The sequence below is a fragment of the Bactrocera neohumeralis genome, chromosome 5 (assembly GCF_024586455.1).
Source record: "Bactrocera neohumeralis isolate Rockhampton chromosome 5, APGP_CSIRO_Bneo_wtdbg2-racon-allhic-juicebox.fasta_v2, whole genome shotgun sequence".
Lineage (NCBI taxonomy): Eukaryota > Metazoa > Arthropoda > Insecta > Diptera > Tephritidae > Bactrocera > Bactrocera neohumeralis.
The window spans coordinates 77,402,775-77,427,199 of record NC_065922.1 but is presented as its reverse complement, the minus strand read 5'-3'; the positions used below and the strand labels follow the sequence as shown (position 1 = coordinate 77,427,199).

Genomic DNA, 24,425 nt, shown 5'->3' with positions numbered 1-24,425 from the left:
TTTTCAAGAGCTTTTGAAAGGAGGAAGCTTTTATGATTTGACGAGTGATTTCCAAGAGCTTTGAAAGAGTTTTTATTAAGCTTTTATGATTTTAAGCGCAATTTGAAGCTACTAGGGTTAGTATTTATTAATTATTAATTTTTTACTTAAGTGACATTATTGTTTAATTACTTTTTAAATACAAATTAAATATAAAAATTCAAAACGTCTACAGCATATCAACATTTTTTAAAATATGGGAGCAGAAAATTATATATTTTAAGTATATTTTTGTGTTGTAATACATATTTTAAGGTAAAAATTATATTATTAAAAAAATTCGACTTTCTATATAAAACTTCTTTTGACAGACTTTCTTAAAAAAGCTTTTATTTTCTGAGTTTTTTCTGAACTCAAATCTTCAGATAGCAAATATTTTTGAAAAATTTAAAGATTTGTGTTAATCTCACTTGATTTGATCACTTGTTTAGGCACAATGCTCACCACTCTCTGCCGCCTAATGCGCCAAAGCGGCTAATAGCAACCATTAATTTCCGAAAAGATTTCTTTTAATTTCGAAGAAAAATGGAAATCCCAGAAGAATTCTTTTATTCCACTTTTCAACAACTTTTATGACGTGCCTTACGTCGCTACAATGGAAAAATCTAATTTCTCAAAGTGTCAACCAATTGAGCAATCATTCAATAAAACAGATTTGTTTCGATGCCTCTCAATTGTTTCATCAAAAGCCCGAGTTGATAAGTCTTTTAAGAAGTCATTTGTTTAACGGCTACCGCCTGCTGCCCTGTCGACCAGTGTCACTGCCCGCGCGGGGTCTTAATGTGTATTTTACTAATTTTTCTTCACGATTTTTCTCCAACCTCCACCTTTGTACACCGTCGGCAGCGTCAATTACAGTTAATAAAAACTTAGTCAAATGCATTTTTAACGACGCCATAAACGCCAAGCGGTCGTGCCGCAGCCGAAGATCAACTCAGCAACCGTGCAACAGACCTAATTTGTTGAGTGAGTCGCGTTTGCGGTCACCGCACCGCCGCCGGCGCCGCCGAAGCTGCTCCCCCAATCTCCCTAATTTCCACTTCACAGCTCATTCGGCGTTTTGGTGCTGCTTTATTGATTTCGGTTGCGTGCGCGCTGTTTGCAGTCGTGCGTGTTGCATTCTTCGCTACTCTTCTACATTTTTGGTAATTCTTTTTCCTACGTCTAAAGCTGGCTTTTGGGAAAACTATTGCTGCGTTTTGGTTTCGAATTCGTATTAGCATCACTTTGGCTGCCTCCGTGCCGTCGCCGCTTCGCTTATTTTAGTACCTCAATTAATTTTGTTAGAATTAAAGTTTCATGTCTTTACAAACGCTGACCCTGCTGCGGCCTGTCTCTAGCCGGCGGTTGGGTATAAAAGGGCAAAGTGCCATTGAGAAACGTTTTAGAATTGTTGCGTTGCTGCAGCCGCGCGGGCAAAAAGAACGGCGAACAAGAAACTTGTTGGATACTAAAAGTTGATACAAAGGATTTACAAAACATGAAATAATTGCAGATATAAAAGTCAAAGGACGTAAAAGGGCGAACGTGCTAAAAGTGTTCGAATTTGTGTATAAAAGATAGCGACGAGCCTCTTTGCGAAAGTAAAAGTATAAAAAAGTGACTTCTTGGAACAAAATTTTAGAAAAGTGTGCGAAGTTGAAGTATATGAACGCTTACCAACTGTCACTAACAACCTAACTAAGGACTAACAGTTATATTAGAAATTTTGAAGCGTTAATTTTAAGCTTTGAAATTGAACTACTTTCATAATAGTTTGGAAAAAAAAGTTGAAATGGTTTTTGAAAAGTTGCTGAAATGTTTGCTGGTGGGTAAAAAAAAAATAAAAATAAAAAAACCGAAAAAATTTTAATAATAATAAAAATTAAAAAAAAAAATACCTTAAAAATTTTTGAAAAAAAAAATGAAGTAAATTAAAATAATATAAATATTAATGAAAATTAAAAGAAATACCTCAAAAATGAAAAAAAAATTAAAAAGATATAAAAAGATAATCTGTAAATAAAAAAATTGTGAAAAAATTTTGGAGAAATAATTTGGCAAAAATATTTAAAGTTTAAACACTCTTTAAGCTCGTACAACAACAAAAATGCAAATAAGTCGTAATATCTTGTAGCAAGGAGATTGATTAATAAGCTATCGAATATGAATTTAAAATAATATATGTAAATGTAAAAATGTGGACGACAAAAATGTTTTCAAATACTTACATACATACATATATAATTGAAATCCTTGTGTTTATAAATTGAACAAAGAAGCCTAAAATCGGTATTAAATTAAATAAATACAAAAATTTAAATTAAATCAATAACTTTAGTTGTAATTAACTTAATTAATTAATTAAAATTAATTGAAAAAAAATTAATTAAAAAGTAATAATTTCAAAAAATATTAAATTAATGACAATTATTAAAAAATAAATTTAATTTAACCAAAATTAATTAATTAAAATTAAACTAAAAATTATAATTTAAAAAATGTTATTATTTTATGAAAATTTTAATTTTTTTTTAACCTTTTTAAGAAGACTAAAAAATAGTTTAAACTAATTAATTACAAAAATTTTCATCTTTTGTTGAAATAAAAATTTTGAATGAAATAAAAAAAATTAAATGCGAATAATTAAAAAAATACAAATTTATTGTTTAAGCAAAAAGTATTAGTTATGAATTTAATAAAAAAATATTCAAGAAAAGAAATTAAAACAATAAATTAAATATTTCTAAAAACAGCGGCATATTATGAGTCAATAAAGATATACATACATATGTATATATTTTTATGGAAAATAAAAAAAAAAATGTATATACATATAACTAAATCATAAAAAAAACGTTTTAATGTAGTAAAATATTCAAAATATATTCAAAATATTTCTAAAATAATAAAAATTTAGTTTTTTTAATTGTATATATTTTTATATACAAATAATTGAATAACATATTGAGTAAAAATTGTAATAAGTAAATGATATAGTATAAAATGTTATAAAAAAAAATTTAAGAATAATAAATTTTTTACATAAAAATATATACAAAAAAAATATTTTATGATTTTCCGGGATAAAACATAATGTTATATTCGCATGATAAAAAATAAATAAATAATAAAAAATAAAAATTAATGAATATAACTAAATTAATAATATATAAAATTAAAAAAAAATTATATTAAACAAAAAAAGTTTAAAACAAATATTTGCTAAATATATTTTAAATTTTTTTAAGAAAAAAATTTATGTGTGAAAATTTTACTAAAAATATTTATAAAAACATTTTTTTTTTTCAAATGAAAACTTTAAATAATGAAACATTTTCTTCATAGAAGTACTAAAAATTATAATTTCATTGCAGTTAATAACCGCCGTGCTGCTACTACCCGCCCATGCTTTCTGGTGGGCGTCACCGACTGCGGCCCCCACAACGTAAGTTATACACACAAAGACATATAATATTTTACCACATTTTATTTAAATTTTTATTTGTAAAATACAAATTGTTAAACATGCAGACGTTCTGATTGTTCCAGCGAATCGCCGCGAGTGCTTAAAGAGATACCGCTCACTTACTTCCGCAGCTACACCTACCAGCCGATCGCCGGCAATCCTTTCGCAGCCTTCCCCTACTATCACCACGCGGCGAGTCCACTGCCGTCACCGTTGCTTGCGGGTCCTGCGCGTTACGAGCATGGCACCTACCTGCATGGCAGCGCATATCCAGTGAGCGTCGCAGTTCCGCATCCGCAGCAGCAGCAGCAACAGTCAATGCTGCCGCAAATGTATCAGCTGCCACAGGCGCCTGTGTTGCACGCGAAGCCGCTGCCGAGTCCAACAACTACCACCAGTACCACCAGCACTGAGCCACCTACGACCACCAGCACCACCACTACTACAACAACGACGACCACAACACCGCCACCACCTTCAACGACGACCGTGGGCAGCAGCACAAGCACAATCCAGTCCGTTTCGCACCCGAGTGAATCGCAGCAACAGCCGCAACCTCAACCTCAACCACACCCATACCCATATCCCACCTACAATCGGCGTGCCTATATGGGTTACAATCCGCACTCCTACCGGCCGTCCTATCCCTATCCGGACTACACTGTTTATAAGACCGCGCCAGCGACGCGCTACAATAGTCAGGGGGGACAAATCCAATTTGTGCCCTGCATGTGTCCGGTTAGTGTGGGCGCATCGGGTTCGGTGCAGCACGCCACGTTGTCGGCGGAGGGACGCACCACCAGCGACGAGGAAGATGATTTAATGCTGTTGGCGCGCGCTGATGAACTGAATTTGCCTGTGGAGATGAGTGTGATCACTGAGAGAGCGGCGCAGGAAACGACTGAAGCGGTTAAGCCCCAAAGCGACACTGAAGTAACAGCGAAGGCTGAAGCGGAGACTGAAATAACGGAGAATTTGGGGCCAAAAGCGTCGGAGGCTGTAGCTGAGCAATTGAGTACGAATAAGGTGGACGAGCAGTCACGTGATGTTGTGGAACTGGGGAGCACTAGGCAGCAAAATGGCGCGTAAAAATAAAAGTTATAAAAAATAAGTAAAATATGTTGCAAAAAGCGTGCTTTTTATTTTAATTATAATAAAAGCTTAAATCATAATAATGTCATAAAATTACATTTTTAGTCAACAAAATAAAATAAAAAAAGAAAATGTTTCATTCAGCTGCATCAAAAATATTTTTTTATATATTTATTAAAAAAAAATATTCGCGTGAAGACATAGATTTAATTGTTGTTGTACCAACATAAATTTTATTTCATGTTTTTGTTGTTGTAATATCAAGCCATGCTAATTTTCTCACTAATGGCATGCAACGTAATTTTCTTTCTAATATCATTCATATAAGTACATATACATGTATTATACACACACACATAATTATTTTCATATGCATATACCGGCAGCACTTTCAAATTTATGTCAAAATATCAAATGTAACGTAATTAAATTCAAATATAATAAAAATTCGTCTATTGTGAATGTGTCATTGCACTTATAAGTTCTCACTATCACCTTGCACTTCCGCATTGCAAATCAGCTGAATCACCCTGTAATCAGCATTTTCAATTTGCATGACAGTTGTAATTAATTTTTTGCGCGTCATCCTCATTTTACAAATAGTGCATAGTAAATTTGCATGTTTTTGCAAAATAATTAAGGTTTTCGTGAAGCTGCAGCAGTAAATAAGTGCGAATGTTAACAAGTGCGTGTTGAAGTGTAGATATAGCGTGTAGTTGAGCCGCCGCCGCAATTAACTATTGCGTTGTAGCAGGGGTGGCTCGCAGCATCACCTGCACAATTTGGGCGCATAAAAAAGCTGCATATTTGTATTTAAACTATTTGTTCTTTGTCTGCAAGCTAAAGAAAAATGTGCAATAATATGATACGGTGCATAAACAAATCTAAAAAGGCTAGCCTAAGCTTTATTAAAAATTAGTGACATGTTGGCCCGGTCATGCAACCTGTGCTGAGCAACCAAACTTATAATGTAAAGCTATCCCTTTACGTTTAATTCGAAAGTGAATGAGTGATACCTTGTGTGCAGTGCATACAAGTTTGTGCATGTTTAATGAGCCAAATTGCAGCCGCGAGTTGTAGGCATTTGTCAAAAAAAAAGTAAAAAAGTGTTGTAAGTTTGAAGAAAATGTAAAACGCGGAAAGTGATAGTGTGTATGTGTGTGTATAGTTGAGAGTTTTAAGTGTGAGCAGGAAATGAAAGATAGAGTAGCTGCAAGGTGATCGTGTATACCCATTACACAGGTACGTACGTTTTTTATTACTTATCTCTCCTAATTTGTAAAACATGATTAACGATTTGTTTTACATTTCTTAATGATGCGCTTTAGTGGTAATTCTTTATAACTCGCCTTTACAAAACTTTATATGGGTGTAGAACAGGTTCTGCTGCTTTTTTGGTGTTGTTTTATATCATTTCTCTGCATTTGGTATTAATTTTAGGTGAATCTCATTTTTGACAAATTACTGCGATAAAAATTTCTCTGTTTGTCACAACATGTTATTTTTTATTTTCTTTTGACTTGTCATTTTTGACGACTTCTAACGGTTTTAGAGTTTGTTGTAAGATAAGCATTGCATATGATTAACCTGAATGACGGACAAACAAAAGGCAGGAATAACAAAATGTTGAAATTTTCAGCTATTCATCCATTTCTTCATAATTTTTTTTTTGTTTGCAATCATGTTTCACTGCTGTAGACCACTGTAAAATATTGTAAAATTAAGTCATAAACATTTTTTTAAACCTTGTTTTGACGGGCGCTCATATATGTATGCTTAGATTTATTAGTTTATAATTTCGTTGGAACATCCAACATGCTGCTTTAGGCTTTTCAAACATAAAGTTTGCGTGTTTAATTGGTTTTGACTTTGTATTAATGGCATGTTAAGGCTAAAGCTTCAAAAGCTCTAAAGACCAAAATCTTAAAGTTTTACTGTAAAAGCTCATAACATCATACACAAATGCTGTTATAAACAGTACAATAATTTTGCAGTTTCTTCCTTGCTGCGCTCTTTCTCATTCGAACTAAGCTCTCAGCTCGACTTTACAACTTACAAATACATACATACAAATATGCAATAGTAACGGCAGTTGTGTGTATGTACTCAGCATATGTAAAACCACTCTTACTGTTGTTGTTGTTGGTTTGTTAACTACTTTACTTCACGTTTTTTGTATAAGTCCTTAATTGGAATGTGTTCATATCGCGCTTGCGCCGAATTACGGAGAATACAGAATAAGTGTTTGCACTCGTCCTTTTTCTGGCGCAATCCTTTGAGTTATTCTACACTCGCGCGAGAGAGAACTAAACGTTTTTGGTATAACATCATAACAAACTGTTATAAACAGTCAATAAGAATGCGTATCATTTTCTGAATTAAAGAGCGTAAAAACTCGGTTCGATTCGAAGACGTTTAATATCTCAAGAATAAATCTAAACGTTCTACAGCCGAATCAGTATTTGTGCTTGAATTATTTTCAAATAATAATATAGCATTCAGTGAGATGCTTAAAACACGTTAAAGAATAAAAAAATATGACATTACAAAATATGTATATTGTCAAGTATATTTGATAAACTATTTCATTCGAAATAAAATATTTTTGCTTTCCAAAAAACCCTGGCCTTTCGTCTTCTTTTCGACGTTTTGATATTTATGAAAGATCTTCAGTTCAGTTCAGCAATTATCGAAAAACTTTTTTTCTATTTTAGCAAAAGCAAATTATAATTTTCGCTTTGCTTTTTCCAAAAAACTCTGTCATTTTGTATTGGTTCTGATTTTCAGTTCAGTTCAGTTATTTTCAAAAAACTGTTCTATTCTGTTGGTCTAAAAAATCATAAAAATATTATTGCTTAGAAGTTTTCCAAAGAACTCTGCTATTTTGTAATCTTTTAGTCGTTTTTAACCTTTTTGAAAAATACTTGAACAGTTCAAGGCATTCTGTTGCCTTTTGCTAAAAATCAACTCTGTTTTCCTGCACGAATTCGATATTATTATTGAATTTTGCCAATACGTTCCACACGTTTGAATAACAATGCTAACGGTATCGGAGAGCGGCGGCTGCGCACAGGGCGGCTCACTGCCGCTGACAGCCTTAAAGGTGATTGCTAAGTGCAAAATTTTTCCATACACCAGACTGTCGTCGTCGACATTTGTAAGCGTTTCAATCAAACGAACCGAAGCGTAGCTAACGAACGGGCGAACAACCGAATGAGTTGATTGCAAAGTAAGCAAAGAAATTTGATTCCTCTTTTTTGCCCTTCCCAAGCAAGTGATTTGTCAATGACTAAGTGTTGAAATGTAAGAAAATGTCGTGACCAAAGTGAACTAAGACGAGAAATCTGAAACTAATGAAGGCGAGTGTTGTGTAAACTAGTTTTTGTGGCGACGAAGACAAATGCAAAACTTTTGCACATTTTGCATAAGAGTGAATTTTGGGGATACTTGCATAGTGCTGAAGGTGATGAATTCGGAACTCGAGACTTTTTAGGGCATTTGTCACCACGTCTCTACATATATACGCTGCCTTAAGCTGCGCCGAAAAATCGGCTGTGCAAAAGTCGTCGAATTTCTTAAAACCGTTTACAAATATTTGAAGAATTTTTTGGGTGTCTGTCTGTTCACACACCGTCAGCAACGCAGAAGTGTGCATTTGTGCGCTGGTGGTGTTTCGTTGTCGCAAACATTTTTCTCGCTCAGGGGTGTGACTGACAGTTTCGATTTTTTTCTCGTTTCCTTTTGCCAACGCACCGCTGCTGTGCGTAACAAGCCGAGCGACAACAAAACAGGAAAAATACAGCGAAAGAAAAGTAAAACGCTGATTGCAACTAAAAAGTGTAGACCTGATACATATATTGTGCAAAAAAAAGACACAAAAAAGTGTTAGCAAAAAAAAAAAAACACAAAAAAAGTGTAAAAAGGTCGGCGATGTTTGAGCGCGTGTGTTATGTCCACCAAAACGCAACGATTTGCAGTCGAAAAAGCAGCGAACACAGCTAATTGCGTTGTGTCTGCGCCAGAGACGTTAGTTGTATACTCGAAAATCGTTGCATACTTTTTGGCGCATGGTGAATTGTACCGAAGCAAAGCGTTTTGGCAAATTTGGATAATTGAATAAAATAATTATAAAACATTAAGGAAAAAATAAATAAAAATATTAAATTACAGTTTGCGCTGGAAGTTGTGAAAATTCAGTTTGTAGTGCTAATACACAACGAACAAAGAGTAAAATTAAATAACATTTGGCTCACTGAGCTGTGATATGACAAAAAAGCCATTCTTTGAGCTAGAAAACTTCACAAGCGTTTATATAATTGACAAAAATAAAAATCTTTGATAATTACTTATAAAAATATAACTTCTTGTTAATATTTTTCTAGTTTCTTTACGTCATTTTTTTTTTTGATTTTTGGCATTGCATAAAATATTTAAATATTATTTTTTTAATAATTTTAGTAGATAAAAGAATTTTAGTTAAAAAATTATTGATTTCAAAATTGTTTCATATATTGTGCTGATTTTGGATTCAATTGTGTTTTTCGTGCTTAACGATAAGCTTTTTTAAATGTAAACAAAATGATTTTTAATTTATTAAATAATTTTGTAATCTTTAAAAATTAATTAACTTTTAAAAATTTTAAATTAGTTTTTAAATTATTTGTTATTAATTTTTTATTTTTTATTTTTTAAATTAATTTTTAATTCACTAATTTTTATTTTATTAATTTATAATTTAATTTTAAAAAATAAATTAATTTTTTAAATTTTTAAATAATTTTTAAATGATTTGTTTTTTCTTATTTATTTTTTTAATTTACTTTTTAATTTTTTATTAAATTTTTAATTAATTAATTTTTATTTTATTGATTCTTTATTAATTACTAATTAATTTTTATTTATTAATTAATTAACTATTTAGTTTTCAATGATTTTTTGTATATCTCTTTTGAATCCAAAATAGTCGATTTTTGTCTTATATTATTTTTGAGTTTAGAGAAACATGGTTTTTGATACGAAAAAATATATTTTTTTATTTTTAAAACCTATCTAGCCATCAAATATTCTCTAGTTAGAATAAAATATTGTTTGTATAATAAATATTGTTGTTTTTTTTTAAATAAATTTTATCACACAATTTTAAAATAATTGTATGTATTCTGTAAATTTTGAATTTCTTTATATGCTATAATATGTTTTGATTTTTTTAGCCTTTAAAAATTTGAGAAAATGGTTTTCTAATTAAAAAATTTGCTATACTTTATGTTTTATTATTTTTTGTAACTTTGGAAAAAATAGTAATTAATAATAATTTTAAGTTGAATAATTTATTTTTAATTATCATTAATTTTTTTATTATTATTAATTTAGTTATTTTTATTTAAAAAATATATTTTAACTGTTCAATTTTCAATTAACTTTTAATTATTCAATTTCAAAGTTTAACCCTTTCAAGCTAAACGATTTTGAAAACTTAATTAAGTTAATTTCATATATTCATATACTTTTTTCTAAGTATTTTTTGTTATTTTTATTGTTTTCCGAATTCATCCTCGATTTTTTCAAATTTTCCCTAAAAAGCTTAAAAATTTTCAACTTCTCAAACGCAGTAAAAATCAACAATACATACGTAGAAAACAAAAAGCAAGAATTAATAAATATAACAGTACATTGTGACTCCTCCAGTGTGTGTGGTGAAAAATCGTGCAAACAGTAAAATTTGTGAATAAACCAACAATAATAATAACAACAAGCAAGCATTGTACAGAAATGTTAGACTCAAGTAAAGTCAGTCTTGGCCTGTTGGCCTTAACTGTCATCTGTGCGACAAATTGCCCAAATGTTCAGGTGAGTGAGTCATGATTATTATATGTATGAACATTACTACTGTATACACACGAACATAACGGCACAAGTATAACTGTTTATTCATATATACATAAGTATACACGACACACAAGCACACATCTACACACAGGCACTGGTGCGGACTCCAAAGTGACTGCGCCGAGTGCTCCCTTTGATACTCGAGCTCGCGCTACCAACACTTTGCCTTTGCTGCTTTTCTTCCATTCACCTTTACCTCGGCACCGCGCTCGTACGCGCCGACCAACTCGTTCGCCACTTCGTCGTTTGCGCTGTCGTGTTGTCGGTGGTTTCTACCATTTGCCACGCTTCGTCGTTTTTATGACCTTTTTTCCAACGGCACCGTCGCTCGAATCGGTAGCTTCTTCTGCTTCACTTGCTGCGTTGTTGCTGTTGTAGCTAGTTTACTTAGTTTCTTATGTGTGGTTGTGCTGTTGTTGCTTTTGGTGTTGGTGCTGCACCTTGGCTCACAACCACGGTCTTCTTGTGTCTTCTCGTTTTAATATATTTCGTGTTTGTTGTCTCTTGTTGTGGTCACTGAAATAATTATAATACTCCGTTGCTCCGCACTTCATCAGCGCCGTTATTCGATTTTTGCTGTTGTTGCTTGCTTTTTTTCTGTTTTTGTTTTTGTGTCAGTCCAGCTCTTGGGGTGACCACCGTGTTTTTTCAAAAACTCATCGCTACGCCGCGCCGCACTCATTCATTCGTTCACATTACCGAGATTGGTTAGGGGTTGCTATTGCAGTAAATAAAAGGCAATAAAAGCATATGAAATGAGTAAGCAACAACAACAGCAACGTTGTTATTGCGCACAGGGATTGTCCGGTTTTATTGTCAAAATGTTGAAATGGTGAAATGGTAAAATGGAAATGACATTTTCGCTCGTTTGAATTTGGCTTACAAATATGCGGCCGTAATACTCGTAAATGTCGAATAGCCATCGAGTTGCGAAAAAATGGTAATAAAATATATTTTATGTGTCCCGTACACATTGTATAACCTAGAAAATAGGCAGAGAAGAAAGCATTCGGGAAAATTAATTGCGTTTGGTGTGAAGAGTTCAGTGGAGGGTGCTACAAAAAAGGTACGAGAAATTGCCGTTATAACTCTTGAAAATTAGTTTCTTAAAACATATGAAAATTGCATGAAAAGTGCATACTTTTAGGCGTGCGTATTTCTTCTATACCTAATTTCATTCACTCATTCTTAGCTTCTCAAACGGTTTATTCGCTTTTGTTATGCTGGGCCAGCAATCTACGTTCACTAACTCTTATCAAAAAGACGTACTTTTAGCATTGGACTTGGAAATTGTCTTACAGGGCATAATTTCAGTTTCGGAGTTGAACTGTAAAATGACAATCCTTTCATTAATCGTTTTCAGATGGCCTAAAAACTGGACTTTAACAGATGTTGCTAAGATGAATGCATTATCACTTCAAATCTAAAATCATCAGTACTGAAGAAACTCTCTTAAAGAGGCTTAGTTTAGTTAGCACTAAAAATCATTAATTATATTTCCTTATCAATTCATACTTTTTATAGGAGTTGTTGAGCTTGAAGAGGGAGCTCATCATCATCAAGTGCCGGTTTTGCTTGACCCCATAGCTGCTTGTTGATTTCCAGAAGTCCTTAGCTAAGTCACCCAAAGACTATCAGTTGAAGCATCCAAAACAAAGCCAACTTTAGCATGACAAATCTGATAAGCAATACTGAACAATGGTAGCTATGGAAACTCTCTCCAGAAGCAAGAGAAGTTTCCTCTACTAGGAATTACAGGTTGACAAGAATGTCTTGTCAAAGAGCACGGTCAAAGTTGATCATACTACTATTAGTTTTCAACAAACTGAAAAGACATCAATGAACTTCCTTTTCTACTTTGAGCTGAATAATCACGAAGCCTTTGGTTTAGTTTTAGGACAGAATAAACTTCACGATGTAGAGATCTACTGTATCCATATTGCTTTGAAACACAATATCTGTAGTACTAAAGGATATGGTAGCATCAATATAAACACCCTCAGAAACCTTGTTTGGCTTACTACTTAGGGTAGCTTACTATCCAATTTCTAAGTAAGGAAAAGAGAACTTCTTTCAAGAGACCTCTTCAGCTCTGAGCTACACTAGATATAGATTTGTTTTCGAATTCGCTTCTTTTTAGAGCAAGTCAGTCAAAGATCACACCAAAAACTACTGACACCATCTCAAAAAAACTTATTTGGCTTACTACTTTGGGGAATAATTATCCGGTTTCTATTATGTGGGGGAAACTTCTTGTAAGAGACCTCATCAGCTCTGAGGTTTACTAAATATAGGTATGTTTTCAAATTCGTTGTTGTTTAGAGCTTTCAAATCAAGCTCGGTCAAAGATGCAACCAAAAACCGCTGGAGTTTGGAAAATACCCCTCAGTTGACGTCACGGAGAGTAAAAAATCCTCTCATGTTCTCAAAAACGTATGTATGTTTGTATAACACTACTTATCACCCTTCGTTACTTGGATTTAAAATTTCTACCGAAAATTAGTGCCAAAAGATATTTTGGTTACCTTTTATTGTAGAAATGCTGAATTGATACCCCCAACCCCCTCAACTCCTCAATCCACCACGTCCGCACTCCAAGTTTTCTGCTGCCAGCTAAAAATCAATAGCACTTCTGACACAATTCGTGTTTCGCTAAATAATAAGCGACGATAAATCAGTATTCTATAGAATAAAACGAATGATTACGAAACTTTCTATTCAGAACCGCTGCGCTCATTTGCATTTACCATTTCGACATTTCACCGTTACACACCGCTTATCGAAACCATCATTTATTAACTCTTTCATTGTTTGCTTTTTCGTTTTGTTGCTGTTGTTGTGCATTGTGAAATCAATTTCCAAAACGTTTTGAACTTTTTCAAGGCTCTTCGAGTTACGGTTAGCAGCGCTGTCATGGCTATTCGCTGGCGACTGCACGTAGTCATGGCAACCCACACCACACTAACAAATAGGTAACCTATACAAGCGTACATTTGTATGTGTACCACTGCTGAAGTGATATTTGTAAAAGCTTGATTGGACAAATTGAAGTTTATGTCGCTTACCGGTGACGTGTAAGTGCGTGCTGATGAGTGCGTATGTATGTGTGCATGTTCTTCGTGTGTGTTTGTAGTTACTTAACGGTGCTTCCGAATTCTGTATTTAATTTCCTTTGGCACGCAAAGTGTCTGACCCCAACGAAATTTATATTCTGCCAGCACAATCTTGCCATACTTTGGGCATTCTTTTAAGCCACTTATTGTTGTTATTTTTTATATCGATACTGCGCTTATTATATACGCCTTTGAACTCGTGCATTACAAGCGGAAATTGTTTTGCAGTAGAAAAGATAAATTACACATTGCTCGTTGACGCGCACTCCACCCTGAGCGCCGCAAGCAAAAGACACTCAGGCAACTGGATGTCGGCCAAAACGCAGCGTTAGGCGGTGACTTCATGACTCATGCATTTTGGCAAGCTTTCGGGCGCAAGTTGAGTGGTCGCGCTCGGCGGATGCATTTTTACATGCAATGCGTCGTTGGTGGGCAAATGCCAAGCAACTAATAGATTGGGTGCCAAATTGATTTTAGATAGAGAGCTAAATGCGTGAGTGCCGAAATTAATGAAGAAAAGCGTACTCTAAGTATTTATGTAAGTTGACGAGTTCAGCAGCCTAAATGTATGCTATATATTTGCAAAATCTTATTATTGCAGTATCGTTGCATATTTTTGGGCTATAAATATATAATTTCTCTCTCCAACATGCTTAGTTTTTAGCAAAAATCAAGCGTAAAAATTAATTTAAATATATTCAATAATTTTAAAATATGGTACCAGTGCGCTAAGGCAAGCTAGTCAGCTTTTAAAGCTGAAATGTATGTTATAAAATGCTGCGAAGTACAATTCTCGAAAAAATAACAGGCTGTGAGTAGTTTTCTTTTACCTAAAATATCTTCTCATCTCTGAGTTTCTGCTTTTTAATGCGTAATTTGCTCACCTCACCTAAACTAGTCAACCTTTTTTCTGCAGCATATACTTCTTCTTCTTTACATATACTACATTCATTTAATTCCCATAATCCTTTATATATTCATTTCAATTTACTCTGCATTATGTTGTTATCTTCCAATCGCTTTTAACTCACTTATTTATGCCACTTGGAGACGGATAGGGCATTCACAAATATTGTATAGATAAATATCTCTTAGACTTCGATGCTCTTTCAATTTCCTTTTCACATTTTGTTTCGCTTTTCTTCATGTCGTCAAGGTTTATTTGCGTTTATACAAGTATCCGTGAGTCCCATAGTTTTTTTGTTGTTGTTGCTAATTCTGCTGACAACCGTTACAAAAAGGAATTTATGTTGTAAACAGTCGTATTGTAGGTGAAAGAAACTAATAGGGAAGAATACTACAATTGGCGAAATGATCCATAAAGATTACTCATTTCTACTGACAAACTTATTGATGAGCTTTGTAGAGTGGTTCAAGGTAAAAATCTTCAATGTTGAAATAAATAATGTGTCGTTAGTGCCAATGCGTTCAGAGTTAGCTAAACTGAGATTAGAACAACCGACAAATTTCGAATAAAAGTTGAGCTATAACCTTTGAATTGATCAGTTCCAATATCGCTCACTTCTATATAAAGTATAAATAAAAATCAGATAGTTATGGTTGCTTAAAGATTAGAGCGCCTGTGGGTAGGCTTTACTTATGACATTTTCGTCAGCTCGAGTTCAAAACAGCTATCAATTTCTATGCAGTGAAGTCCCCTTAATTAAAGCGCTTAGTTTTTGGGGCAAAAATAAAGAACACTAATGAAAAATTAAATAAAAAATGGCGACTGACGGCGTCAAGAGTTATATTTAACACACTCGTAAAAATTTAATATGAAAAATAAACGTGTATTCTGTGAAACAAATGTTAGAATACATATATGTATAAGTCCGTCTGCGTGTGTACAATCTCAGGCAGATTTACTGCTGGCGTTTGATTTGGGTTTGGCATAATGAAAAGTCGCTGCAAACAATGCCTTGCATTCAGCCAAATAAACTACTGCGCAAAAGAATTGAAGAAAAGCAATTGTAATGAAAATGCTGACTGACTGACTCGGACTAACTGTATGGGGGGTAAGTAGTATTGGTCCCCTGCATGAAATCAGCAATCAACAGGGAAATGAATGACGTACAAAAGCGTTGAAAGATTTAATAAACCAAAGCAACAACAACGGATGGCAGGAAAGAGAAGCAAAACATTTAAATAAACAAGAAGATAAAAGTAAAAAAATGTTAAAAGTCACGAAGATATAGTACATACGTGTAACTGTAAGTCGTTAGTAGGCGGGGGCCGTCAGCTAGACGAGGGTCGCTGAGTGTGTGCAGCGGCAGCGTCAGTCTGTTAGGCGGCCGGTTATTCAGCTTTTCCGCCAACTTTCCGGCTTGTCGGTTATAATTTCCAGCAAAACCTCGCATACATTCACACACACACATACGAGTACTAATGCAGCGACCACTCGATATGTGAGCCCTGTGCGCCTTTTCTTTACCTCCATCATTCTTTCATTTCCATTTGGTCGCTTTGGGATTTCGCTTATGAAACTCTAGCACTGCTGTTCGAAATTAAAATTGACAATTGCAACAAAAGGCGCGTACATGTGTAGAATCACTAAAGAAAAGCTTCTGAAATAAAGAAATCGAGGCTGCTGGCAGAAAGAGAGGGGTAGCGAGCGACAGTGGGAAAATACAATGGGAAATAATAGGTAAATGCCTAGTGTTTAGAATAGCAATGAGCATGTGTATTACTGTTTGTGCGTAAGTGTGTTTAACTGTGTGAGTGTGGCATAAATGAAGTGACTGTATCGCGTCTAAAGGGAATCATTTGTGCTGAGGAATAAAAGAAATCATACATATATGTGCATATTAATGGCAAATGAATAATAAAATTAAAGCAAAAAATATAAATAATCCGAAAATAACTACGAAATGAAAATTTGGGTAAAAAGTGTGTAGTAAAAGCTCAAAGGTTTCTTATAAGTGGCGTAGTTGTGTGCCATATTATCCAAAAAAAATTCCGATAAGGGAATGGCAGCTCCATCTAGCGCTCTCCCTTCATGCTTGCACTGAAGTTAAAATCGGAGAGGCATACCTCTAGGCGGCTCTTACTGTGTGCGTGTTTTAAATCAATTCAAGATAGGCATACTTACTTCTCAAATTGTTGATGAAAACCTAGGCTTTAGCAGAAATCGAGGATAAGTTTAGGAACAGATTCACTATAAAAATGTCGGCGTATATTCAACAATATATGTATGTACACTGCGTCCAGTAGATGTCACCCTAAACGGTTTGAACTGGCATATTTAGCGAAAGATTCAAGTAATTAACTAGACCTATGGGATTGCTGATTACATAAAGAACTACTTTACAACCATGAGTTCGATTTAGCGAAATTTTTCTAGAAAATAGCTTGCTCCTGTATCAAAAGTAACCCAATTAGTGAAGTGCCTTTAAGTCATCATTTTATGAAAACTTCGATGAAAACGAACAATATGCTCAGGCGTAGGTATGTGAATGTGTGCCATGTTGTTTTGAACAGCAACTTCAATACCGTTACCGTACTGGAACCAGCCATCACTAACCCCAATTCGCTGAAGACAATGTCTGAAATTGCCTATAAAGGCGCAGATAAAGCAAGCGAGTTCATTCACATGGCCATTTCTGTAGTTGGATCCAGAAAGTATGCAACATTTAAGGGTGCTGCAAACACTACAACACTAAATGTGTTTGTTCGTATGAAAATACAAATGGCTTTTACTCTTTTTGTGCCTGCTGTTTTCAGTACATTTATGTTCATGATGCAAAATGCCGTTACTCGGCATTCATTTGCCTGCTGCGTGCCTCGCAACACATTCCCCCGCAGTCTGCATTGCGCTTGCTTTTCGTCACGGTGCATATGTGCGCCGTTATATATGTTAATGAGACGCTCGCATCACCATTAAAGCTCACTTCGTGTGCCAGGCGGTTAATGTGTGAAATGGACAGTAAATTTCAGCACATGATCGGGGGGAGAATGTTATTGATTTCTTTAGCTCGCTTCATTACCTAATTATTTATTTAATTACCGCGACGTTTTGCAATGTCTCCCATTTGTTCTCAAAGTATCAGAGTTTTACTGCCTCCAAAGCCTTTTCTGAATAGGTCTTTTTTATTTTAGTCGCTTCTAACACCAACCCGTGACCGATTTCCTATAGTGTTTTGCGTTAAGTGCGTCGTTACCTTTACTGCCCCTTTAAGTGCTCTTTTTTATATCAAAGGGAACTGTCTTTGCATTGTGTAGTAAAAATAGTTCAGGCTCGTAAAGAAAGTAGTGCCGATTAAAATTTAGTACTTAGTACTAAAATGAATGGCGTGAAAAATATGGCCTCAGATAAGGGTTATGTTAAAATTGTTGTTTTTCTTTCTCTTGAACTTTGTGAAGTAACTAAACTTTTGCTCCACTTGAAAGCCTTCCTCATGAAACTCTTGTACTTCGCATTACTAGCGGATTTTAACTAAGAGAAGGAAAAACTGGTCCAAAAAAATCAACGAGAATAAACAGTTTAGAGTAGAAAGAGAGAGAGTTACAGTGAATGTGGAACGCAGATAGACGACATCAAATTCCTTTATAATTAATAAGCTCTTTTGACTGTTGAAAGGAAGCTTAAAAACTCTATCTATATAAGATTTTAGATCAAGAAGTGACAAATTTAAATACTATTTGAAGTAAAAGCTCCAAAATTCCTAAACTTTTTTTGATATAGGCATACATTTAGAAAGCTCTAAGGTTTCAAAATTCTTTCAAAGAACAATCTGAAGTGACAATTTAAATGTTTTTTAATACTAGCTAAAACGCTCCAAAGGGCCTACTTTTTAGATATAGAAATAGATTAAGAAAAGCTCTAAAGCTACAAAGGCAAACGATAGATCTTGACACCTATAAAAAACTTCAAAAAGTCGGTTTGTTCTTCTGGCAAGACAAGAAGTGACAAATTTAAATATTATTTGAGGTGAAAGTAAAAGCTCTAAAACTCCTAAACATTTTTAGATATAGGCATAAGTTTAAAAGATTTCAAAATTCTTTCTGAAGTAGAAATTTAAATATTTTTTAAAACGAGTTAAAAAGCTCCAAAGGGCCTACATTTTAGTTATAGAAAAAAGTTAAAAAAAAAGCTCTAAAGCCACAAAATTCGTTCAACATGCGATCTGCTGACAAGTGAATTTTCAACTCTGGACTTCTATAAAACATAATTTCGTATTTACGCTGTTATGGCAACCCTTTTTCACACCCAGCGCCCGAGCCAAGCGTCCCAATGACGTACCGTCCGACCTAGCATGCACTCAACCCAATAAAGATGATGGCGATGATTCACACAATCGAGCAAATGAACTGAAATGAATAGAAATGAAAATGATGGCGAAAAAGGTGGTAAGGCACATCGGGTCCAGGTTTGGCGAACGTGAAACGGCTAAAGCGGAAATGGAAATAGCGAGAGGCAAGTGGAGTTGAGCCAGTGAAAGCAACCAAAGGAGCTGTGGTAAATACCCAAGCGACTTACTTGTTCGCTCAAGTGGGGGCACCCATTGAAAAGTGCCAGTAACCGGTAAACTGGAAATGAAGTGAAACAAAAAAGAAAACAAAAATAAAAGCACGAACACAAGCAGGGCACCGCAGAGCACCGGCGCAGCGCATATAAACGAAACAATTGTGAACACTAGAACCACACACATACAAACATACAAGCTGATTTTGTTAGCCTGTTGGGCTTGGCATAAAGGCGAGGTGGTTCGGAATTAGCAGGCAGACGAAGGGCGGCGGCAGAGTAGGAGGTAGCGTCTTCGTGCTGCGTCATTGAGGCGGAGGCTAAACTCAATGAAATGTGTGTGTGTGTGTGTGCGGGTGTGGGTGCGTATATGTGGAAGTAGTAAGAGCCATCGAAACGGAAAAGGACTGGACAAAGGGCAAAAGTGGGCTAGTTGGACGAACAATATGCGGTTTTTAGAGGTACTAGAAGCAATAATGATGAGCAGTGCCCATTGTGCTTGCTTGAACGTGCATGCATATGCTCTAAGGCAACCCGGGTAGGAGTACATTCATGTGGAGAAAAGTGAGCCGACCAAGCAGTGCAACGGACAGCAGGCCGGTTGGTGAGACAATACATTGGCTGAACAAAAAGAAAGCGGTCTAAGCTCTTAATGTTAACAGAAAACGAGCGCAAAAACGCAGGAAGAGAATGGTGGGTTTGTGAATGGAAGTGAAATTAAAATGGACAGTTCACTAAGGTCGAAGAGGTGGTTGGATTATATGGTAGTATGCAACGAGATAAATGAAAGGACTAGAATTGAGGGAAGAAATTAGAAGTTTATAGAAAGGGCAAAAATATGTAATATAAAAAGTAGCCGAAAATATTATGAACTTGAGTGAAAAAGTAGTAGAAGTTGGAAAATTAGAATTTGTGGCCGATAAAATGTATCAAAATGTTAAAAAGAGAGGAGTTGAACTAGAAAAGTAGTTGAAAAAGTAGTAGAAACATGAGTGGAATAAAGTTGTAGGATTAACTCACTTCATAAAGTAGAATTTTTTGAAAAAGAAAAACTGAACTAGAAAAGTAGTAGAAAAATAGTTAAATATAAATAAATATAAATAAAATAAATATATATAAAATGTGCCAAAATATTGAAAAAGCAGTACTGAACTAGAAAAGCAGCAGAAAAATTGTGAGTGAAAAATTAGTAGTTCCACATTTATTTAAAAAAGTTAGAATTTGTGGCCTATAAAATGTGTCAAAATAGTGAAAAGTGAAGTTCATGGAGAAAGAAGTGGAAAAAGTTGTTAGAAAGAAATAGTTAGATAAAGGTAGTAGAAAACTGGATTATGACTTAATAGTTGTTTAAGAAATAGCGCGCAGTAAAATTAGAAAAACATTTATTGATTTTTATTACAAACTTTGAACTTGCATTTATTTCAATTGCAACCCTGCATTTTTACTTCCTATTGGCCTACCGTTAAGCAGTTATTAACTTGGGTTACTTATACGACTAGTATAACCCAGGCATGGAATTTTCCTTACCATTACGATTAATTATCGAATGTATGCAGCACATACGTCTGTAAACACAAATACATACATATGAAATTCCTATCATTAAAAAGTATTTTGTTTTTCTGGCATATACTCATACCTCCTCGGTATATCTGTGCATGAAATAGTCTTATATATGAGCTTTTTACATCTACCGATTTGATATACGGTATTTATCTACGTGCCTTTATGAGCTCCCTCCTTTGATGCGGCAATCGGCTTTGCCTTTTAATGCCACCATTTAGAATACAATGGTGTAACTAATCGTGCAGAAGGCAAGAGCGGACCTTTCAGAGTACTTTATGTCAATATATAGCCACACAATTCACTTTGCTTATCCCACATACTCATTTAAAACGGAAACTGTTGGTGTGTAGCAGCGGTCTTAATCGTAAAAAATACTTAAAATATATGGGAAGCGTCTAAACGAGTGGCGGGGCGCAGTGGTGACAGAAGGAAAACGGCTATAAAATCACAGTGTTGTCGATTTTGTGGTTAACTGGACGTGTACCTACCCTCACAGGCCTACCTGCACATGTATTTGTGTGTGTAACAAAATTAGTAGTCGATTTTTAAATTGATATGCGGACATAAACTACGCGTACTCGGCTGTAACGTCAGCGCACCCCTTCTTTGCTCACAGCACAACTTTCAAGAGAGGTCGTGCGCTGAAAGCAGAGGTGTGAGTGACCGTTTAGTGACGCTCATGAGGTCTACGAGGTGGTGAAACCATTTACAGGTGTGTGAATTATGTTTTCTATCAGCGTATGGCAACGCTCGCCCACATTTCGTCGTCATTGATGCGCAGGGACCTTGGAAAGGTGGAAGTGACAGAAATTATGTGGCATTTAAAAGTGGAAATAAAGAGTAGTAAAGGGTTGTATATGGTTGATAGGAATAGTATTTGCTGCAGTGAGATTTTCAATAGCTGAAAGCTTTCTAGGCAAGGATTGTAATTGTCCGATTAAAGCGGTAATTTATATCGATTCAGCATACAAAATAAAAATCTTATTTTACTACAATAATCCTTAATCAACTCTTGAGAGTTGTTGTCCATACTATAAATTAGGCTATGTTTTACGCTGGCGGTTGCTGTCCAGGCTATAAATTGCTAAAATAGCAATAATTTCTTCATTATTTTCAATCATTTTTGAACAGCTGTAACTTTTTTTCAACTTCCCCGAATGTTGGTTACATGAAGCTTAAACTCTCACCTTGCCAACACTATACATATGGTAGAACACAATGTGATTGGTAGCTCTAGAAATAGACGACTGCAACGACATCTATTGACAAAATAAGAAAAAATCGACTACCCAATATCATTATTGTTGGAAACTATTTTTCATATTTCCTACTTCATTACTTTTATAATTTGTATTTGCCTTGCCTAACCATCTTTTCCTGCCAATAAAAGTATCCGTAGTTAACAATCACTTGTCTCTCGTTTTCTCACATACCTCAAATATTGGCTTGTTGGTAACTTTTCAAAGTGCCAATATCCTTTCTATCACACATACTTGCCTTTTTTTATACATTTATGTTGGTAACTTTATATTTTTGTATGTGTTTAACTCCTCGAAAACTCCAACTAATCTCAAACGGTACTTTTCTGCTTCAGTTTTCCTCTATTGCCGTATTATCTGCGGGCCTTTGACGTTGACAACGATTGATGAGGGCAATATTGCTTTTCACCACATACTGCTGCTGGCGCGGCACTCCATTGTGCCCCACCTTGCATCACTTTCCACGCCGCCTCACTTCATCGCTCATCTCTCCACTTCCTTCCTCTCAAAACTCATTTTGCACAAGAAACGCCAATTCAGCTCCATTGAGCGCCACACATGCTTGCTGCTCAATCAGTATCCACTGCACCTTTTGAAGTGCTCCAAGTAATTTCCACTCCCAGTGGTAACACTTTTGAATCCTTGAGCTCCGCACCTTGCTGCAATTTCACGATTTTCACATATTTCTACATTTCATTTCCTATTAATTACAAAATGCTTGCTAAAAGTTCGAAAGTACATACTTTAGATATTTGCGGAAAAAAATAATGCAACACTACCCTAAAAGTATGCTACACAGCATTGCATGGCTCTTAACGTGTATGTATGTGTGTGTGACGCACTTAAAGTTAATAAGTGAATTGCAAAAGTGGAGTAAATAAGTGTTGCCGCTGGGTAATGAATTGCCATGCAGCGGAAGTATGAGCTTCAAGCAGCCAGCTAAACGTCAATCAATTAAGTACTAGTTGTCTTGGCATACATTTGGGCACCAGCAACTCAAGTGGAGTAAGACAAAGTGAGCGGAAAGTAGAAAAGCAATTCGAAAAGCAAGTGAAAGGCGGTAGGAAGCATGCAGTTAGGTTTTAGAAAACTGAAACAATTAAATGCCTAGAATAATAATATATAATTAAAGAAATATATACATGTATGCTTAGGAAAAATTAATTTAAAACGTCGAGAGAATGCAGCGCCAAAGCTAGCTAAAGAGAGTTTCAGCTAAATAGTCGAAACATTTATCGGGTGGATAGCTTAGATCTTTTCAATATAATGGCCAAAAAGTAGGCTAAGCTGATTGCAAAATTTTTTAATGTAATAGCATAAAACTAGGCTAAGTTGATAGCTAGCTAAATAATAGAATTTTAATAGAAAATGTGCGAAAAGGGTTTTAGTTTGAAAATTACAAATTTTAGTAATCTACTTTTAAGCGCTAATATTTTTAACTAAACAATTTGCGTTACATTTGAAAATGTACAATTTGCGCAGAATTCTCAGATTTTAAAAAGTGAACTCTATTTTAGGGAGACTTTTATATTTTTATATTTATGGGATATACTTTTTGATTGCAAACAGTTAGCTTACCACCTGTACCTGTACATGCGATTGGATTCGTGGCGTTATCTGGAAGTGTAGTATACATTTAGGCGTAATATTCAAAATCACCGTAAATAAAATATTATGCTGTTTATTTTCTGAAATATTTACATTATTAAACAATGCTCTCATTTCTTATTCCATTTTAAAATATTTAATCTAAAAATTTTTAAGAATGCTTTATCAAGCTTAATATTTGCTTTATACTCTTTAGCTCTCATTTTGCTTACTTTTTCAACTCAATTCCAACTCATTGCCCTAAATTCTGCATTATTTTTTATTGTAAGTGAAAAAAAGGCCATAATATTTTTTCAAACTTTCCACTTTTACTGTTGTTAGCAACAAATGTAAACAATTTCGCTAATGTTGTAATAAGCTTAAGTGCTTGCTAGCATTCCAATAGTTTGCTTCGATACCTGCGCACGGCCGTCGATCATTCAATGGGTTCGTGAGTTCGTGTAGAGCTAGCAAATAAGTTGCAGTTGCAGGGAGTTTTAGAAAAACTGCAAGTGTGTGTGTGTGTATATGGGTGAATGATTGTATAAATGAAAGCAACGATATGTGAATAAATGACTGATTGCATGCAAGAATGGTTGAATAATTGACGGCATGCAAGCGAAATGTGATTGAGTTAGAAGTTTTAAATGCATGAGAGCTTTTAGTTAATATCCAGAGAAACTCTATTTGCATATACGTATATATAGTGTGCATTTAGGCGCTTAACGAGTGCGCTTAATTAACCAGCGGAAACCATTTTGCATAGCGTAATGTAGAAATAAATGCGCTTACGAGCAAAGTTTGGGATTGCAAAAAGATTTAAAATTGATTTTGAAAATATTTTGGCTAAAAATTAAGCTTCAAAAATAACTAAAACCAGAAGAAACACTAACTTCGGTTATACCGATAATACACTTTACAAAAACTAAATATTCCCTAAATGGACGTAAATAGCACGTCAAATAAACATGTTT

General features: G+C 34.7%; 2 protein-coding genes across 12 annotated transcripts in view; both read left to right on the top strand.

Annotated features, from left to right (window-relative positions):
• Window positions 1-1,351: 1,351 nt before the first annotated feature.
• Window positions 1,352-4,718, top strand: LOC126758159 (uncharacterized). Of its 2 annotated transcripts, none has more exons than XM_050472251.1 (3): window positions 1,352-1,846; window positions 3,396-3,466; window positions 3,553-4,718. In XM_050472251.1, the coding sequence occupies exons 1-3, from the start codon at window positions 1,814-1,816 to the stop codon at window positions 4,574-4,576; spliced, it is 1,128 nt and encodes a 375-aa protein (XP_050328208.1). In that variant the 5' UTR covers window positions 1,352-1,813; the 3' UTR covers window positions 4,577-4,718. The 2 variants fall into 2 exon arrangements, with proteins under 2 accessions (XP_050328208.1, XP_050328209.1); XM_050472252.1 differs by having other exon boundaries at window positions 1,353-1,846; window positions 3,571-4,718.
• A 497-nt stretch (window positions 4,719-5,215) lies between these two features.
• The window catches only part of LOC126759826 (amyloid-beta-like protein), a 145,319-nt gene continuing 126,109 nt past the window's right edge, over window positions 5,216-24,425 (top strand). For 8 of the 10 annotated variants that reach the window (XM_050474970.1, XM_050474968.1, XM_050474963.1 and 5 more), the window contains exons 1-2: window positions 7,702-7,808; window positions 10,189-10,426. In XM_050474970.1, the coding sequence (XP_050330927.1) occupies window positions 10,349-10,426 (78 nt within the window). In that variant the 5' untranslated portion in view covers window positions 7,702-7,808; window positions 10,189-10,348. Of the gene's footprint in view, window positions 5,822-7,701; window positions 7,809-8,787; window positions 8,807-10,188; window positions 10,427-24,425 lie in introns of those variants that run through there. The other 2 variants (XM_050474962.1, XM_050474971.1) reach the window with 2 other exon arrangements.

What these genes read in the sequence shown, in the direction of transcription:
- LOC126758159 (XM_050472251.1), top strand. Translation starts at nt 1,814, where the DNA reads ATGGTTTTTGAAAAGTTGCTGAAATGTTTGCTG. An exon ending in AGTTGCTGAAATGTTTGCTG is followed by an intron (nt 1,847 to 3,395) that starts GTGGGTAAAAAA and finishes ATTTCATTGCAG; the next exon opens with TTAATAACCGCCGTGCTGCT. An exon ending in CCGACTGCGGCCCCCACAAC is followed by an intron (nt 3,467 to 3,552) that starts GTAAGTTATACA and finishes TTAAACATGCAG; the next exon opens with ACGTTCTGATTGTTCCAGCG.